This window comes from Durio zibethinus, chromosome 18 (assembly GCF_047325235.1).
Source record: "Durio zibethinus cultivar Kanyao isolate XHJ-2024 chromosome 18, ASM4732523v1, whole genome shotgun sequence".
NCBI classification, from domain to species: Eukaryota; Viridiplantae; Streptophyta; class Magnoliopsida; order Malvales; family Malvaceae; genus Durio; species Durio zibethinus.
The window spans coordinates 21058914-21078360 of record NC_143179.1 but is presented as its reverse complement, the minus strand read 5'-3'; the positions used below and the strand labels follow the sequence as shown (position 1 = coordinate 21078360).

The following is a 19447-nucleotide window of genomic DNA, read 5'->3' as shown; positions in this document are numbered from 1 at the left end:
AATAATTTTGACGCAATTGCTTTATTATTAGATCCCGACTTTCCCTCGCAAACAATAGTAAAACTAGTATTAATTTCTACTATTTTGCAGTCCTCCACTGGAAAGCTTTGGACCATCACATTTGCATATTGTCTTGACTTCCTTTTGGGGCCCCTCCAGTCCACTAATAGCCAGCCAGTGCCAAAACAAAATTGAATGTATGATAGTTCTTCTTTCAACCCTTTTTGTAGAGTTTTGGTTTTGATTCTTCTTACAATATAGTTATCAAACTCTTGACATTAGCAAAGAGTTTTGTATGAAATGAGTGGCTTTTGTATGATCTAGATTCCACTGAAAAACCAATTAAATTAACATCGAATTTGGAAAATTTTGGAAGTCTTGAATTTGAACTTTGAGGTGGAAGAGTAGTATTTATCCATTGGATAAATATTTTTAAAAAAATATAGGAAAATACTTTATTTTAGGAGTGTTACTAAATGTGCCTCAAGCTTTTATCTTCACACCCCAAAATTTTTTTTTTAAGTTTTTATAAGTAAAATTATTTAGTTATCTTTTCTTTTTCACATAAGTATTTGTTAATGGATTTTTGAAAAATCATAAATTTTTTTGAAAATGAATTTCTAAAAAATCATATAACTTTTCGAAAATAAATTTTCAAAAATCATAAACCTCTTTGAAAATAAATTTTTAAAAAATTAAATTTTCAGAAAAATTTATAACTTCCTAAAAATCCATTTCTAGAAATGTTTATATCTTTTTAGAAATCCATTTTCAAAAATTTATATAATTTTTCAAAAATTTATTTTTAAAAAATTATAAAACTCCAAAATTTTGTGAGAAAGATAATTAAATAATTTTACTTATAAAAAATTTAAAAAAAATTAAAATGTGAAAAAAAATGAGAGTACATTTAGCAGCACTCTTTTTTTAATTAAAATTATTAAAATTTTAATTTTAATCACTAAAATTAAACATTTTAACACTCTATCAATAATTCACGCAACTGTCTACAAATATTTGTCTTCCAAGTAACCAAATGGTTTTACATCTAACACAAACCCTACCCTCAAAATCTAGTGGAAACTAATACTAGAAATTAATTAATATAACGTTTTAGTATATGCGGGAAACAAAAGAAAAGGAAAAGAGAATAATGCACATGAAGGTATTGGAAAGAGTGAAAGGTTGTTTGCCTTTTATTGGGTGGGGGAAAGTTGGGGGACTGGGAGAGAATGACAGGGGAAGCATGCAGTAATCCTGGAAGAGATATGAAGGCAGTGCGTTCAAGTTCCAATCTCTGCAATGCTCTGCAAGGCTGGCCTCCATTGCCCCCCACCACCACCACCACCAACATGATGCCTTCCCATGTACCTACTGCTGCCGCTACTGCCACCACCATTGCTTCCCAGTCTGTTAACTTCCTGCCCCACCTGCAAAAGAGAGGGAGAAATTAGAAAGGAAAAGGACAAAGGTAGCCATGAGACAATGACAATTCCATAAGCATTTTTGGGTTCCATTATTGATTTGTATAAAAGTTTGTGGGCTCACTGCCATTTTGAAAACCCAAGCTTTCCACTAAATTTGGATCCTGTTCACCAATCTTATCCATTCAATTGAGGAGCTTAGCATTAACCTTACCTTTATTACAAGGAAGAAGACAAATTGTTGGACAAAATTCTTATAGAAAACTATCACCCACCTACTGTCTAAACTTTTGAATGACAAACACACGTGCACACATCCACCACTAAATGCATACAAACAAATCATAGAGTCATTTCATGTTAACAAAATTCATGATTTTTCCCTCTAAAAACCTCTATCTTATTCATAAAGTATAAAATTCATAACCAATAATCACATTTGCATGTCTCCATATATAAGTAACATCATGAAATGTGCAAAAAATTACATGAATCTTGTTCTCTCTTGTAAGTGATTCAGGTGACTTATTCTTATTCTCTCTTGCTATCCATCTACAACTTGCTGTAGCCAGGCAAATTCATGAATCTTAAGTACAAAGAGTAGTATTTAGATACATCACATATTTTCAAAGTAATAATATTGTTCTTTTTTTTTTCTACTTGAGACAGGGATTGAAGAGTCACTGGACTTAAAATTTCAATACTCAACAATAGATCAATAATCATCCATCTTTTTTAACATTGACTTGGCATTCTCAAATCTAAGCACAAATAGTTGAATTCACCTTGACTTGGCATGTTGTCCTAAATGTGTGATATACTAGCATTTATAGCCACATTTACCACAAGGGAAGGAAAGGCATCTAGAAAGGGTAACTCAGCCAAAAAAAAACAACCACTACTATTTGTTAACATGATTAATATGCCACTATTTCATATAGTTTCTGAAAAAGCAAGGTTGCCAATGACTACTGACTTTCATCTCTGAATAATCAGATATCAGGAAAAGAAAACTAAACAACTGGTTAATGGAGATTTCGAACATTAAAAAGTGTGTTAAATGTTAAGTAAATTATTTTCAGAGAAATACCTCGAGATCTGTTGTTTGAACAAAGTTCAGATTCTTCCAAGTTCTCAGATTTCAGACCATAACATTTTAAACTACAAACACTGTCACTTTGCATATGCAGATCCAGATTTTCCCCTCCACTTTTCCTTTTATTTACTTCCTTTTTAGACCATAAAAGTTTACTTTTCTGCGCCCAAGTTACAAAGGAAAAAAAAAAAAAAAGAAGACACTCACCCTGTCCTTCCATCTGCAGAATGAAAAGATGTGAAGGTGAAGGAAATGCCCATATTCAAATCCCATGTTAAGCACTAATTAGTTAATTTAATACGTTTCTTGAAATTCTAGACCCATTTATTACTTTCAGAAGCTTAGCTCATCCTTTCTGACAAGTTTTGCTAATTCACAGGAAACTAGAAAGAGTAGCATTCACTGTGTTTGAGTTTTGTTTTATTACCTTGATAGAACTGCAGTTCTCAGATTTCGAGTTAAGTTTTGGATTCAGATTGGAAGCAGTACTTGGCAAATCCTTTCTCTTCAACTCCATCCCAAGCCCAAGCCCTCCTCTTTCTTTCAACAGTTTTCCAAGCTTCACACACTTCTTTGCAGCAAACTCCTTCAAAACATCTAAAAGAAAACCCCCCAAGATCAAGAAAATAAGAAAAAGGAAGATGCCTTGGCAAACTATACACGTAAAAATCAAGTAATGAATTACCTTCAAAGCTAATAAGTCGATAAACTTGGCCGAGTAACAAAGTGTTATCTGGTTTTAGGATCTTGAGCTGCTTCAATGGCATGCCATTTTCGTTCTTTAACGTTGATGAGGTTACCACATGTGCAACGTAATGGCCTGGATTTGAACTCATGATTTCATGAGCACTAACAGACCAGTAAATCCTCTCGATCTTGTTCCCTGGATGTTGAATCACCACTGTTGCAGCTTCAGCTGCTTGACAGTTTCCCATCTTTACTTCAAAAAAAAAAAAAAAACCTTTAAAGCAAAACTTAACTACACTAAAAAACAAAGATCGTATTGCTTTATGGAACACTTTGACGTAATCCTCAAGAAGGTGATGCGACAAAGAGATAATAAAGAAATAACCCAGAGAAGTTTTACGCCATGGGAAAGCAAAAGGAAAGGGTTGGCCTGAAGGAGAAACAAAAAAGTAAGAAGGGAATGGTAGTTTAGAGAAATGATGACAGGAAATCAAGGATGGGTCTGGTCTTTGGTGCTTATATCAGCAAGCTACTGATGATGAAAAAGGAGACGTAAATGCTAAACAGAGGGGGGGTGAGGGGATTTTTATTTGGTGCAATGAAGGAGACGTGCTAGATCTGCAAAAAGCACCTGGATTGCGTCAACAGGGAAGATGGGGGGAACTTGTAATAGAATGAGATGATCGTCAGCTGATGCAAAAGGTTGGATGCTTTGCTACTTTTTAAATGGAAAAGGACCAGCCAGGGCCCCCTTGTCTTTGGACACAGGAACCCCTAGCTAGGATAAGGCTTGGGATTTTTGGTTCTCTATTTCTTTCTGATATTCAAGAAATATGATTGTAACATTGAATGTCGTAATGATCTGGTGCTGATCCATGCTTCACTTTTGGCATGTGAAATTATGGAAGATCGGATCCCCACCAAAAACCAAAGGTCTACTTCACTTCTCAATTGTACTTGCCATATTTTCACCTCGTTTAAGAACTTTTAAGTGGTTTGCCCTTCCTTTTTAGGTCTTAAATCTTGATCATTATTTTCCCCTCAAAAGTTAAAGATATGCGTATCAAGATGCATAGCTTTTGTTCTCTACATTTTTTTTTTTTGAAAAAGGTATTTGATCTATAACTTTTCATAAGTTTCTCATTTTCAATTGAAATTGTGAGTAGTGAAGATTAGTATATATTTAGTAATTAATCTATCTCTCCTTTCACTAAACCTCCACTTTCTACTAATACCAATATTGAATTTTATGAATTTTTCCAACTAATAATTAGTTTTTAATTGCAAATAACATGATCCTACCATTTTTCTTACTCTAATTTTTCCGCTAAAACTAAGGTTTGATTTCATATCGTAGCAGCTAGCGTAATTGTCAAAAAGTTTAACATAAACTAGATTATGGTTTACTCCATAAACTAGAGGTTTTGAATGCAAATTTTGAGATAGAAAGAATGACTATAGGATTAATAGGATTATATGGAACAAAGGGGTGAGCAGCTATAATTGCATGATAACTCAAGATTTATTTATTTATTTATTTTACAAAAGATATCATAGTTTGAGAATAAAAAAAGTGCTTGTAATTATTGATATTTAAATTTTAAATTTTTTAAATATTATTTATTATAAATAATTACATGAATAAGTTGTATTAAATTTTGAATTCATTTAATAAAATTTTTTTGCTTTTTTTTTTAAATAAAGTTTTTTTTTTTACATATTAAAAAAACTACTTAAAATAACTTTCATTCCCACCATCACTTTGCACAATTGAAGGTAGGATTAGATGTCAAAGTTTTCAATTTATGGTCAAGTAACATTTTGGAGCGTATCACCTTAAATTTTTTTTTTTTTTTTGCCTTCAATTACAATTATTCAATCAAAATAAAAATTTATATAAAGGTTCACCACTTATAAATATAAATATGAGTTTCATATAAAATTTTAAAAAATTCATATAACCTTAAATTATAATTAATTAAATATACTACAATCATCGTATATGATATGCTTCTTAACATTTCATCTAAATAACTTTTGTTTTTTGATTAAGCTGAGATATAAGTTATATTAGAAAATGAAGAACAAACAATATATATATATATTTTTTTTCTCCAATATATATTGATATAGTCATATGGATGCCTTCAGCTGTTGGGTTTTGGCGGTGGATTTTTTTTTAAGTGGACATCTATCTAACCTTGTAAAAAAGAGAGTGGAAATCTAGCTAAGTTTCCCATGCTCAATTTCTTCAGCAGCCTAAATTCCATGCCGGTCAAACATGTTTTTGGATGGAAAGAGGCCACTCCCAGCAATGAACGCCACCATCCCACCGAACCGATTAGCTGCTACCGTCGCCGCATAATTAATACTTGCCAATGCATCATTACCATACACCACCGCCGTCGCCTCTCCTCCATTAAATATGATTAAATTTCAAAGACAAATCTTGTGAAATTCAGTTTAGAAACACTCAATTGAACAAGTTACTTTTGCTTAAGTTTCCTAAATTTCAGCATTCAATATTTAATTCAGTCATAACTACTACTTAAAAAGTCAGAGTTGGAAAAACTTTTTATTCAAAATATAAAAAATAATTAAATTCGAAGTATCATCGTATTTCAGGTTATTCAACATATTGTTAATTATTTTAGATTAAATCAAATTTGGTTGGATTAAATATTTGAAACAAATTATATAGATCTTTCAGATAGGATCAACTATCAAATATTGTAAACTTACGAAAACAATAACTACACCCTTTCCATTTACTTTCTCACGAGAATTATAGCATAATTCTAATACTATTATTAACTATTAAGCTTGAAAATGTGAATTATCTCTTAATTTAATTGATATATTTTTATAATTAATACTTAAAAATTATAAATTTAAAAAAATTTATGAACGTAATATTTTTTTTATTAGTTAAATTTCAGGGCTACTGTTAAAACAGCGCGTGGCCGTAGGTTTTCTTTCAGAAAGCCAACTTGTTTGCTGGCCCAATTGAGGGCATGGACCCACCTCTACTCCTCTAATTTGGAGCCCAATTACCAAATCTCGGCCATTAATTTCTTTTTTTTTTTTCCTTTAAAAAAATTAAGGACAAAAGAAAATTAACTTCAGGTTAAAAGATTGATAAATGTCACGAAATTATTACATAAAAAAAAAAAAGAACGAGATTTTGGCATGGTCTTCTTGGACTTCAATGAGTTTGCTATATATAAATCTTTGCCAAAAGGCCGAATCTATTATCTATTCCATTGAGTTCACTTTCCTATTTACTACACTACTATTCAAATATATGGATCATAAGAATATGTTCCAAAGCTCTTTATCATCTTTACATTAAAACTATTATCATCGTTCATTCGAATTCGAACCTTTATAATTAATGATTGTATCTTACTCATACGAACGATACTAATGAATATATTAAAAAATTTCTACGATGTTGTTTTACAAGAAATAACTTAGTTGATTGCATCAAATTAATATGAATATTTGGAAGAGAAAGTCATTGCTAGCCTAAGGGAAATGGCCAATTTGGAAATAGTCCAAATTCACATTGCCAACGATGTTGAAAGTGATGCGATACTAATCCAAATCCTATAACAAGGCTTGGCTATCTAATCTGATATCATCTCGAGTCATAGCCCGTGAAAACCTAAAGCCACCTTGAATTGGTCATTACAAGAAATCCACCTTGTTCAAGTAACAATGGTTACTCCCAAACTTATATTGATTTCTAAAGGCTAGTTTTTAATTTCTCCACTTGGTTTCGGAAAGATTTAGCAATTTACGTATTTATATAGTGTAAAATATTTATAATTTATGTATTTATGTAATGTTTTACATAAAAATTATTTGTTATAATTTATATTATTTTTTTAATATCTCCACTTGATTTCGATCTTGTTTTGATTCTTGGTTGCTTGGTTTGATTGTTTCCTTGTAACCTGCTTTTCTCTTTAGACAACGTTACCTTTTTGCTCTATGTACTTATCCATTGTTTTCTATCATTCCAATTCCAAACTTCCATTTACCTCTTGTTTTTTACTATTTTATTTTTAATTTTCATAGTAAACCCAAATGAGCTCAAATGCTAACTCACCCATAAGTCTAAGACAATTAGTTTGGAGTCTGGGCCATCCAAGACTCTGCCCACCCTATAATAATCTAATTATCTTATATTATGAATTAACACAATTAATTAATCTAAATTTAGATTAATTAATGTCAAATTATGAGTAATTATAATGATATTATATTGTAATATATATGAATATGTAATATAATTTTAATTAAGTGTGATCCCTATCTAATTTTATGTTTGGACCCATAATAGGATCCGAGAGATCAATGCTTTTCACCTTTATATATATAAGGTTAACTCATTAAATTTTATAATTTCAATTTCAGAGGCAGAGAGTAGTTTTCTCTTTTTTAACTGTGCAAATCGCTACTCAAAATCTAAAAAGTAGCATCAAGAAGCACAAAACTGTAGCATCAATTCCATGGGTTTAAATTTAACGAGATTGGCTCTCACCCACATATAGATCAATTTTAATTTTAATTATAAATTTTATTAATGACTCGATAAAATTTTAATTAAATCTAACATATAATTCACATATCTTTCTAGAAATGGTCCAGATTTCTTCACCACCTTATTAGGAAATTGACATATAAAAGTTATAATTATAAGCAAATAATTTTTTATATCTATCAAAAAGTACATTCATTAAAGAAATCAATACACAAACCAATAAAAAAACAAATTGATATCCTCAAGAAATATAATAAGATAAATATATATTTACATAATTATATAAGAGCATTAGGGTTAGGTATAAGATCTTCCTCCGAATCTTCTTTCATCATTATTATTTTAGTTAAATTGAAGTGAATTGGAAAAGTAATTAAGAGGATCAATATAAAGATTAATTCAATTAATACATATAATTATTTTAAAAAATAATATTTAATAATTTTAAAATTTAAATTTTAACACGTATAATTACTTTCTTTATTTAAGCTGTGATCTCTTTTTATAAAAAAAAAATAATAATAATAAGTGAGAGGATACTAAACATTATATAATGTAATATAATATAATAGTCAAATTAGATTTAAGATTTAATTTGTTTAATTCTCATAAATGATATGCAAAATATAACATTATTTTTTTTATATACTTAAATTGTCAAAATTTGAAATTTTTATCATTAAAATTTTAATATTCTATCAATAAATCACATATTTATAGACAAAAATAACATTATTTTAACCTATTATATAAATTAATAAAACCCGAGGTCCCCATTTGCAATAGCCAACCATAAGTCAGCAACATAATAAGGATTTAATAGTATAACAATGTAGAATAATATTCAACCTCACATAATATTCTTATAATGGAGCACTAAAAAGCTTTCTTTTCATTTAATTAAAATGTAAAGTCCAATCAACAAATTTACATCCCAATCAATGTGACTTCCAAAGTTGTTGGGATATGACTGTAAAATAAAAAAAAAAAATTCAAGGGGTCCACCACAAAAATAAAAATATCCAAGCTTTTTTTTTTTAATCATTTCCACCAACTATTATTAGTAATTGACATTTTAGTCCTCCCCAGTTGTCCGGTTCTATTACCACAACCACTCCAAAACAAAACAATCTTCGGTATCTCCGCATCTCTTAACGAATCTGATTCTTGCCTCGATAAATTTGTTCTTTAATTTCTTAAAACATTGCTCTTTTGTTGTCTGGGACGTGACTTTGCTCTGCTTTAAGGTTTCAGCGGTTAGGTTTTCTCGTACTTTTTATGTTTCTTTGTCTTGTTCATATATATTTGTTATCATCAAAAACTAACTTCCGGGTGTTTGTCTTCATCTGTATATTTTGTTGTTTGTTTAGAGTCGTCCGCCTGAGAATTCTGTATTTATAGAAGGATCCCCATCTGGGTTTCAATTCTCAGCTGGTGATTCTTCAATTTTCTTCTTTTTCTAGTACCCTTTTCTCTCTATATTTCCTTTCTTTTCTTATATGATTTTTTTTTTATTGTTGAGTTGGATAAAAGATTTTATTCTTAAAGAAGATATTTGGATAAACTTTTTTATGTGAATTATGGGTTTTTTTTTTTAGTTGATAAATTGTTATTTGTTTGAAAGTAGAAAGATGGGCAGCGTGGAACAAGTTTGTGAAGATACAAATATGACAGCTGAAAAAATAGGGCATTGTAAAGTGAGCTGTTCAAAGGAAGGGAAAGGGAAGAGATTGTGGAAAAAGGTGAAGTATCAGCTGGTAGAGTACCACTCACTGCCTGGATATTTGAGGGACAATGAGTTTATTGTGGGCCATTACAGATCAGAATGGCCAATGAAGCAGGTTTTGCTTAGCATCTTCACAATTCACAATGAGACTTTAAATGTTTGGACGTAAGCTTTCTTTGCTTGCTAACTACCAGCCCTTTTAAATTTTGGCAAATGCGAGTTAGTGTCCTTAGGGTACTTGTAAGGCGATGTTTAATGAAAATTTTTCATGTTTAATAGCAGTGGTTTACTGTGAATGAGCTGATTTTATTTCTTCATGCATTGAATGAAAAGAGTTCTTTAATTTCCGTTATTATGATGAGCAAAGGATTGAATTAACAGTGTTTTAACCTTTCTTTTTAGAATTGGAAAGAGAAGAAATAGAAATTTAGGGAAGAATGTAAACATGTCTCAATTTGTGAAGTATTGTTATGGTGTTATCAATCAAAATATACTCTTTGTTTGTTCAGTATAATTCCATGACTTCATGTTTCTGAGATGATTGTTGCTTTATTGGATTATAGATTAGAATGTTGTCACTTGTACTATGTTATCTTGAGTATGACTGCTACCTTTTACAGGCATTTGATTGGGTTCTTCATTTTCCTTTCGCTTACCATATACACTGCAATGAAGGTTCCAAAGGTTGTTGATCTTCACTCTTTGCAGCATATTCCTGATGTATTGAGAAAGGCTGATTTACACAAATTGCATTCAGAACTTATGACATGCCTGCCTTCCTTGCCAAATATGCCCGATTTGCACAAACTTCGGAAAGAGTTAAAGACTACTCTCCCTTCAATGGATTTGCTTCCTTCACTCTCAGGTTGGCATGTTGTGGAACTTCTGTATAACTGTTTACCTGAGCGTTTCTCCATTGGGAATCACACTGATGTTTGTGTTCTGGTAATGCTTCATATCCTTAATAAGCTATTTCATAAATCTTAAGATTTTGGCTAATTCTAAAGTTATGGTAGTTGGCTGTATTCTAAACGCTAGCTGGTCCTTGGGGTTCCACTTGAGCAGTGTTAATTTCTTTATCTTGTGCTTATTTCATGCTGAAATATTCCCAACATTTTAAAATTTCTTCTTGTTCTGTAATCTGCTTAATTGTCTCAATGCAACTAATTTTGGAACAATTTGACTGACATTACTTTCTATTTTTCTGATGTATTTTTAAATGTTACAGACACTCTTGTCAAACCTGGGGTCCTTTGCTATGACTCTCCCTTCCCTTTTTTAACCTGTCTCTAGATGGACATATCATGGTATCAACAACCAGTGAATAGAAACATAGATCTCTATGGCATTTTCTCAAATTATATGTGTGAATCATGTTTCTGGGTTGTTTTCAATCCTTGCAGAAATCCATGAAGATTTCTTTTCCTCTGTCCCATTGTTGTCAGTGAAATTTTGCTTGAAGGAACTATAATCACAATTTGGCAGGTTCTTATGGGTTAGGGAGTGCCAACAAGCCAAAGGCCTACTGTCTGAGTAAACTTTCCAGAGAAAAATTATACTCTACAACCTTTCTAAACAAAAAAAGGCATCTGATGCAACCACATGTGCTATAAGTTATGCAGTTGATATTGGGCTTTTGGGCTGCTACTGTTGTTGAGATACGTGATTCAGTAAAGGCTTCTCTTGCTTACCAAAAAGTATGGAAAGCTTAGAGTTGTTTATTATAGGAAGCCTTCTCTAAATTTATAGACAACCTATATGGTACATATTTGTGTTATTGATGTTACAGATTACTTGTACCATAATTTTCCCTCAATGTGTGGAACTTTAGTTATGAAGATGGCATGAGGATTCTTAAGCAAGTATTCGTGCAATGTGGAATCAATTGCCATATTGGTGATAGTTCAAAAGTTCCTTAACTATTTGCATGTTAATTGAATCTTGCTAGGAGTAATTCATGACAGAAAAAGGAGAGGGTAGGAGTGCTTGAATCCTTGCACATTGTTTGCAGCCACTAGTTTTTTACCTTAGTGTATATAGTTTGAAGAGATTTGTATTAAAATGAGCATTTCATGCATCTTCTTCAGTTTTCAGTGACAACTGTCATCCCTATAATTGCAAGGTGGAATGTAAAAGCAGTAGATATCTTTCTTTTTATTGTTAATGGTTGATTTTATATCTTGGGAGCTTCATGCATCTGATAATTTTTCTGTGTTCTTTCTAATTGCAGCAAAGTGTGAAGGAGGATGTGGCAAACATTATAGCACCCCTGATGGTGAGACCAATAACAAGGTGGCCATTTTTTGCCTTCTTGGGTGGTGCAATGTTTTGCTTGCTAGCTAGCAGCACATGCCACCTCCTGTCTTGCCACTCTGAGCGCATATCATATATCATGCTCAGGCTAGACTATGCTGGGATTGCAGCTCTTATATCTACTTCCTTCTATCCTCCTGTGTATTACTCCTTCATGTGTGATCCATTCTTCTCTAACCTCTACATGGGATTTATAACTGTCTTGGGGGTTGCGACAATCTTGTTTTCCTTATTGCCAGTGTTTCAGAATCCTGAGTTTCGCAGCATTCGTGCATCCCTCTTCTTTGGCATGGGCGTGTCTGGGATAGCGCCCATTCTTCACAAGCTTATCTTGTTCCGGCACCAGCCTGAGGCACTTCACACAACCGGGTATGAGGTTCTGATGGGGTTTTTGTATGGTATTGGAGCTTTGGTCTATGCAACAAGGATTCCAGAGCGATGGATGCCTGGAAAATTTGACATTGCTGGGCACAGCCACCAACTTTTTCACATCTTGGTTGTTGCTGGGGCATACACTCATTATCGAGCAGGACTGGTTTACCTCAAATGGCGGGATCTAAATGGATGTTAAAGAAGTGATATCAGACAATAATTGATCAGTGGAAGGAGTATTCCTTTGTTTGTAAGTTCTTTCTAGTTGGACAGAAGTAGGGGTAATGCAATATATTGATGCGGTTGGAATATGACCAACCCATAGTGATAATGTATATTCTTCATAAATAAGTTGTCTCAAAGTCAAGAACCTAGTTTCAGCATTAATAAGTCATAAAAATACGAAGTACCTGTAAGTTTCTTGCACAGAAACTATAGGATCTTAAGTTGTATGTGACCAGAGACAGCATCGTCCATGTTTTTGAGGTTGTAAAATTGATTTCAGGTCTCAGACATGCTAAATTCCCGTCATTAATAAACACCCTGTACATTTTATAATTGGGGTGATATTGTGGTCGAGTGCCAGCCTATGGATTGAAATATTCCAATGCTGTGATGAGAATGTTCAAGCTCTTCATGCATGGCAAACAAAATGAAGAACTAGAATAACAAAATCCATGGCATGCTTTCATTGAGAGTCGAACTCAAGACCTCCCGCTTACTAAACGGGTGCTCTAACCAACTGAGCTATGAAAGCTTGCTTTTGAGGTGCAATGTCTTTCCATAGTGAACCAAGTTTACTGGAACTTTTACCTCCGACCAGGTTGTTTACATGCTCTTGAGATTTATACAAGCGCTACGAATGTTACCTCGGTACTTGTTCGGGTAACATATGAAATGTTCATTATAGCATGATAATTTGGTCGAGTATCAGCTTTTCATTATCCTTGTGTACCATGAAACCTCCATTGATTTTGCCTTAATCAAATGCATGGATGGTGTGCCTTGTTTCCAGCATGAGAAACCGAAACTTTTTGCTGCTAAGACAAGTGTAGGAAAAGTGTGCCAAAGATTTGAGAAGGGTAAGAAAACCCAAAATTGACATAAATAACTTTCGGAGCACATGAATTAACTAATGGAACGAGAAACGGCCATTCTAGGATCAAGGGATTGTTCTGCCATTTTTCTCGACCAGGCAAAGTGCACGCCTAACTAGTATCAATCTTTGAAGTAACAAAGGTTCCTTGATTGATGATAAATGTTGAGAAAGCAACTTCAGCCTAGTCTCAGGTTTTGATGTCGAAACAAGCTTGTTCAGTAGAGCAATCCTATATTTTCATTAACAGAAACTATAGCGAAATTAGGAGTTGATATTGCGTACAAATTACACTACGAATTCACTGCTGCATAGCGAAAACTAGCAAAATAATATTAGTCTGGCAGAGAACACATTGCAGTAACACCAAGCCACGTCGTGCCATGTGTGAAGGCCGTTAGGAACATAATATCAGAAATTCTTCAACTCAACCTAAAGAAACTTTCAATCGTGCATGGCATCAGCATCATCTTCCCCACCATCAACCATTGATGCTTCGTTGAACATGTATTCTTTTTGATACTCCATCAAGTACTGTGTCGATCTCCTTACATCCAGAAATAGACTGTAAACTCGAGTGATATCCTGCACTTCTACAACCTTTCCCTTCCGCTTCTGGCAATTCAATGCAGCAGCAGTAATCAGATGGATAGCATATCTCAAGGATGTCTCATGCCCAATTTTTGTCAATAATTGTTTTGCATCTTCAGACATCTCAACATCTTCCTCTTGGCACCTAATGTCTAGGATCTTGCGAATTTCATCCACAGAATAAGGTTGAGTAGTGACGATTAGTAGTCGATCAAGAAGGTCGATTGGAATTCCATGTGGGGATTTGTAGTTTGTGCCTCGGATTGCAGTTATTCCTCTGTTTGTAGCAACAACTAATATTGGGGCCATCTCATTCTCAAGAGCACGGTTCAGGAAGGAAAAGCACTCGATATCAAGCATGTGCACCTCATCAATAAAGAGAACACCTGGCACAATTTCTGCCTTTCCTTCCTCCCTCCACTCTGCCACCTTTGTATCAATTTGTTCTCTCACCTCAGCACGGATTTCACCAGTATCACCAGTGAAAAGAGCAAGAAATCCCTGTGTTCTGAAATAGAAACATAATAAGACACGAAATGATAAACTCAGAATAAATGGCATAAAACTTCTTTAAAGTCTATAAGTATAGACAAATGCGAAGAATATCCTAAACGGCAGACAAGCAAAGATACTTGCCTATGGAAAAATTGTACTGGATATACAGATATGACGCTAACCATCATGTTTTATAGGGAGAAATTTCATGCTAGTAAGAAATATTTGCACAAGTTATGATGTTAATATCATACTTATTAAATCTGACTGGCCAAAGAACTGTCATACACAAATTCTTCCCTAGTAGTCACAAAATAATGGTACAATCGCATTTGTTTGAACAAACTGACGAAATATATGTATTGACGGTATAAGGATGCCACATATGTTGGGTTCGTAAACATTGGAAGGAGAAGCTAGCCAGCAACCATGGTTAAGAACCACTGACTTATGGAAGATCTGTCATGTGAACTATTAGACCTTCATCATTTCACAGAGCTCTTAACTTGCAGAATCTCTATTCTCAATAGCACCTTTAAAAGTGCAAACCAAATCCACCTAACTCGTTAATTTTCCCAAAATGCTATAGGCTTTTTCATCCAAGCTTACTTTTTGTTCATATATTTATGTTTTGCTCTCAGAAGCAAAATGTAAGTAAGCAAATGAAGCAACCAAACATAGTCTAAATTATTAAAAGTTCATATCGGCTCAGCTCTTAACTAATTTCAAAACGATTACAGATAAACAGTTAAACACCCACTGCATATACCAGTCACAGCAAAAATTAAGACTCAAGAAATCGTATTGAATACAGCAAAAAAAGCCACAAATTTGAAAAGGGAAAATTTTGTAAACAAAGCCAAACTCGAATTTACCTGCTATTAATGACATCAATCTCATGAAGTGTAACACAATGAACAACCTCTTTTCTCTTCTGCAACTCTCCATCCGGACATTGCACGAACTTAGTTTGAGGTCCCATTGCATCGTAATCTCTTGACCTCGAAAACGATCTCCCAAGCTTCGTTATTTTCCCTGAAGCTTTATCAATAGCTATCACATCCCCACTCTGCACTTTCTCTTTCCCTAATGCCTCGATCATCTTCGCACCCAGATCATAAACGGTCTCCATATCCGTCGTTTTGAGAGTCAATTTCCCTGTTTTCGAAGCCGCCCCAGAAACTGCCGGGCGGTCAATTTGGATTTCAACGACTTCGCCTTCAATTACTTCGGCTTCTTCCTTGATTCTTACTCCGATGGACTTTCGAAACGCTTGCATTAACGCTTCGGTTTTCGACATTTCGAGGGAGAAGATTTCGCTGCCGGAGAGCATAGAAAATGGGGTTTCAAGCCCTAGGGATTTGGCCATGCCCATAGCGATGGCGGTTTTGCCGGTTCCCGGTTGTCCCGCTAATAAGATTGCTCGGCCAGCGATTTTCCCGTCTTTGATCATTTGGAGAATGACACCGGCGGCTTTGCGGGCTTGGGTTTGGCCCACCATCCCTTCCGAGACGTCGCGGGGCTCCAGGGATGAGTCAAGACCTAGGCCCCGGATGTGGGAGTGGGCCCCTATTCGTTCGATTCGGGTTAGGTCTCGGCTCTCGGAGAGTTTTAGCTCCGCCATTGGAAGAGTGAAGAAGGAAGGAGTAGGGTTTAGGGTTTTATATGTTGCCTTTATGAAAATTGAAATGTAGCGAGCGGTGAAGAGGGGCGATGCTTAGTTAAAGAAACAGATACTTCTCTTTGGTGGGGGTATAATTGTAATTTAAAGATGGAGTTTTTGAGTTTGGGCTTTTGGGCTTTTCTGCCTGGGACGGGGGTGTTAGAACCGAGGAATTATCGAATGGAAAAAGCTGCGTTGAAATTTGAATTTTAATATTAAAATATGTGATTGCATGAACCAATTTCACCCGAATTATCGCGTAACCAAACTACAAAATCTTTGACCAAATGATTATTTCAATAACTTGTTTCATTGCTATTGAAAGCCACTAGTAAACCTCAGATAAAAATTAAGCTCCGAAATGCCATCCTGAGTTTCATTGGTATTTTCAAGTTAATGAAACTACTCTCATTTTACATCATTTTCTTTCTTGAATAACTACAACATTGCGGCACTGGCAGGTGAAAACATTAATTAATTGAGTCTTCACCTCAAGAACCCATGATGTTGATGATCGCTAGTCTCCATGTTAGAGAATTTCAGTTATTAATTTTGATCGCACTTCTCTGTACTAGAGGACTTTACGTTCTTTATCTTGATCAGAATTCTCAGTTTCAGTGGATTTCAGCCCCTCCCTAGCCAACCTCTTAGCAATCCTCCTCTGCTTCGCCTTCTTACTGCTACTACAACCACCTTGCTGATCGCCTGAACAAACACCCAAAGTTAGTGCATTTAGGAGGTCATCATCTGCTCAAAGAAAACATTTCACTTTAGAAACACTGCTCCCAAGCTTGTCAAGCTTTTTATACAAATAAAAAAGAAGCAAATAGACCAATTAAAATCTTACCAGGTTTGTCACTTGAGTCAACTTGTTTGTGTGCAGCATTTTCTCGAACACCTTGGGGTTCAGTTTGCAACAAACCAACTCCACCATCTTCAGATAATGGTAACAAAGGCCCAATGATCTTTCCACGGCGGAAAGCATCTTCCTTGAGCTTTTTCTTTCTAAGTCTTTTCCTTTGAGCTCTACTCAGCTTCTGAGTCTCAGCTTGACTTCCATCATCTTCCTCATTACTCGTTGAAGAACTACTCTTACCCACTTCAAAATCATCTGCCACACAAATTGGTTACATTTTACAATTTCATCATAAAACTAATTTACTTTATGTTAATTAATATTTCAAAAACCTGGGTTTTCAAGCCCCAAGCTGACAGCTCTCTCTGATGTGATCACCGGCTTCTTTTCCTCTTCCTCCTCCGATTCCGGTGGAGATGATGGTGGGTAGAGTGTTTTAAGAAGCGCCTCATGGAACCTTTTTCGTTTCTCTTCACGTCGCATTAACACCGTTGAATTATTCTTTGCTAATGGAGACTTTTATAGGATTTTTCTTTCAGATTTATAATAATTTTAGAAATTCTGCATGAAGAAAATTGGCTTATGCAATTTATTTATTTTAAAAACAATAATATATAGATTTATTTTTTTTTTAAAATAACTTTAACAACAATTTTATAATTTTGTGAAAGTGACTGACTTGTATGGCAACTTAAATGATTTAGCAAAATATATTGAAAACGGTGACAAAAATGTAAAAGAAAATTGAAATATATGAGAAAAGCAGTATGACAAAAAAAAGTTAAAAAATCAATTGATTTTTTTTTTTTTTAATTTATATGATTGTAAACTTAATATTTAAGACAATCTTATTATTTTAAAGGAGAATAATTATTTGCGAGTATAATAAATAAACAAATAACAATAAGATTTTAACTCTCATAAATTACGAAGCAGAAACCTAGGATACACTAAAATAAATAAATAAAATTAACATATAATAAATAGGCCCCGAGGAACAAAGAGTGTATGTTGAATTTACTCTGGTTAGAAACCGAGAAGTCTCTATGGAGGTTGAGAGAAATGAACTCACGGGAGAAGAGGTGGCTGAACTTCATCGAAGCACGAAGAAGGTCAAGGATAAGCATGAAATAATCGATGATAAGGCTGGGAGTGTTCTTCTTGAAAGTCCTAGTTCGAGACCCAGAATTTCGTATAAGGATTCTCTCTTGGGGGGAGAGTATGGTTGCTATAATGTTAAGGATGATAGCATCAACGAAGATCTTCCCATGGAAGCAACTGAAGATCTGGTTCAAGAGGATAACAGAGATGCTGATGAGTTGGAAGTTGGACTCACGGTGGAAGAAAGACAAAGAGTGAGGGACAGATGGTCGCACTCAATTATCGTCAAAGTTTTTGGTAAGACTGCGGGTTATAAGTACTTAGTTTTAAAGATTAATCAGCTCTGAAAACTAAAAGATAGTCCTTATGTGATTGACCTGGGGAGGGATTTCTTTCTGTTGAAGTTCAAGCATGTCGAAGACTATGACTATGTTTTAAAAGGAGGACCTTGGTTCTTTAGAGGTCGTTTCCTTGCTATTCGAAAATGGGAACCAAATTTCAGGGCGTCCGAGGCATCTCTTTCCTCAGTGGCAGTATGGTTAAGACTCCCTGAGCTCCCAGTTGAATACTTCGATTTGGGAATCCTGAAGAAGATAGGGAAAAGCATTGGAGGACTCTTAAGAGTTGATGGCCACACATTAGCAGGGGAAAGAGGTAGATACGCCCGCATTTGTGTTCAGTTGAATTTGGATAAACCTTTACCAAGATTTATTAGGGTTGAGGGTAGGAAACAAGTCATAGTGTATGAAAGCATATGAGCCTTGTGTTTCAATTGTGGTAAACTTGGTCATCGACAGGAAATATGCCCAGAAGCCACGAATAGAGTTAATAGAGGAGGTGGTTCAAACGACGAAGAGGGTTCAAACGGGAATCAACTACCACCGGTGAAGGAAACCATTTCCACTTACAGTGACAAAGGCGAAGAGGGTTTTGGCCCTTGGATGGTTGTTCAGAGAAAGAGACAAAAAGGTAATCTGTTAAGGAAAAAACCATCAGGGAAAGAAGACATCCAGGAGAATATTGGGTCCTCTCCGCATGCATATGGATGTGACTTGGCAAAAAATAAGACTTACGTGAGAAAGGAAATAGAAAAAGGCTTGGCCAGGGAAAGCTTAGGAAAAGATACCTTTGTCCAAGAGGGGCCCCATTGGTCAACGCCTGGAAAAGCAACACAAAGTAAAGAAGCTATTAAGGGGCAAGTCAAAGAGGTGTTGGGTGAGACTTCAGGAACGAAAATGGGTGAACAGGCCACCATCAGTATGTCAGAAAATAAGACAAGTGATGAATTAAGGCAGTATGTCAGGTCACAAACTGCGGAGAGAGATTTAAGCAATCATATTTCCATGAAAATTGATGTTGCGTGCCCGAGTGAAAAGGAAGGGGTTGATAGTTGCTTTGAAATTGCAAAAAGTGCACAGTAAGCTTCAGGACCATGCCCCAATTTATCCAGCGTTGGGAAAGCTGGAAATTGGTACCAC

At 34.6% G+C, this 19447-nt stretch overlaps 4 protein-coding genes and 1 non-coding gene across 14 annotated transcripts; 1 reads left to right on the top strand and 4 right to left on the bottom strand.

The window, feature by feature from the left end:
• Positions 1 to 956: 956 nt before the first annotated feature.
• LOC111300715 (uncharacterized) lies at positions 957 to 3902 on the bottom strand. Its single transcript, XM_089746866.1, has 3 exons — positions 3206 to 3902; positions 2948 to 3117; positions 957 to 1430 (listed from the first exon to the last, which is right to left on the bottom strand). Exons 1-3 carry the CDS (start codon positions 3453 to 3455, stop codon positions 1284 to 1286), a joined length of 567 nt encoding a protein of 188 aa, XP_089602992.1. The 5' UTR covers positions 3456 to 3902; the 3' UTR covers positions 957 to 1283.
• Positions 3903 to 8848: 4946 nt separating this feature from the next.
• On the top strand, positions 8849 to 12725 carry LOC111299925 (heptahelical transmembrane protein 4). 9 transcript variants are annotated; one of them, XM_022895450.2, is made up of 5 exons: positions 8963 to 9012; positions 9127 to 9190; positions 9384 to 9647; positions 10103 to 10427; positions 11713 to 12725. In XM_022895450.2, the coding sequence occupies exons 3-5, from the start codon at positions 9388 to 9390 to the stop codon at positions 12364 to 12366; spliced, it is 1239 nt and encodes a 412-aa protein (XP_022751185.2). In that variant the 5' UTR covers positions 8963 to 9012; positions 9127 to 9190; positions 9384 to 9387; the 3' UTR covers positions 12367 to 12725. The 9 variants fall into 9 exon arrangements, with proteins under 9 accessions (XP_089604002.1, XP_022751185.2, XP_089604001.1 ...); XM_089747875.1 differs by having other exon boundaries at positions 9381 to 9647; XM_022895447.2 differs by having other exon boundaries at positions 9127 to 9218.
• A 125-nt stretch (positions 12726 to 12850) lies between these two features.
• TRNAT-AGU (transfer RNA threonine (anticodon AGU)) lies at positions 12851 to 12924 on the bottom strand. Its single transcript has one exon. It is a non-coding gene; the product is annotated as a tRNA-Thr (tRNA).
• A 561-nt stretch (positions 12925 to 13485) lies between these two features.
• On the bottom strand, positions 13486 to 16044 carry LOC111299924 (uncharacterized). The gene is made up of 2 exons (XM_022895446.2): positions 15225 to 16044; positions 13486 to 14362 (listed from the first exon to the last, which is right to left on the bottom strand). The coding sequence occupies exons 1-2, from the start codon at positions 15971 to 15973 to the stop codon at positions 13708 to 13710; spliced, it is 1404 nt and encodes a 467-aa protein (XP_022751181.2). The 5' UTR covers positions 15974 to 16044; the 3' UTR covers positions 13486 to 13707.
• A 246-nt stretch (positions 16045 to 16290) lies between these two features.
• LOC111299926 (uncharacterized) lies at positions 16291 to 17481 on the bottom strand. Of its 2 annotated transcripts, none has more exons than XM_022895456.2 (3): positions 17201 to 17481; positions 16860 to 17123; positions 16291 to 16759 (listed from the first exon to the last, which is right to left on the bottom strand). In XM_022895456.2, the coding sequence occupies exons 1-3, from the start codon at positions 17349 to 17351 to the stop codon at positions 16584 to 16586; spliced, it is 591 nt and encodes a 196-aa protein (XP_022751191.2). In that variant the 5' UTR covers positions 17352 to 17481; the 3' UTR covers positions 16291 to 16583. The 2 variants fall into 2 exon arrangements, with proteins under 2 accessions (XP_022751191.2, XP_022751192.2); XM_022895457.2 differs by having other exon boundaries at positions 16291 to 16717.
• Between the last annotated feature and the right edge of the window lie 1966 nt (positions 17482 to 19447).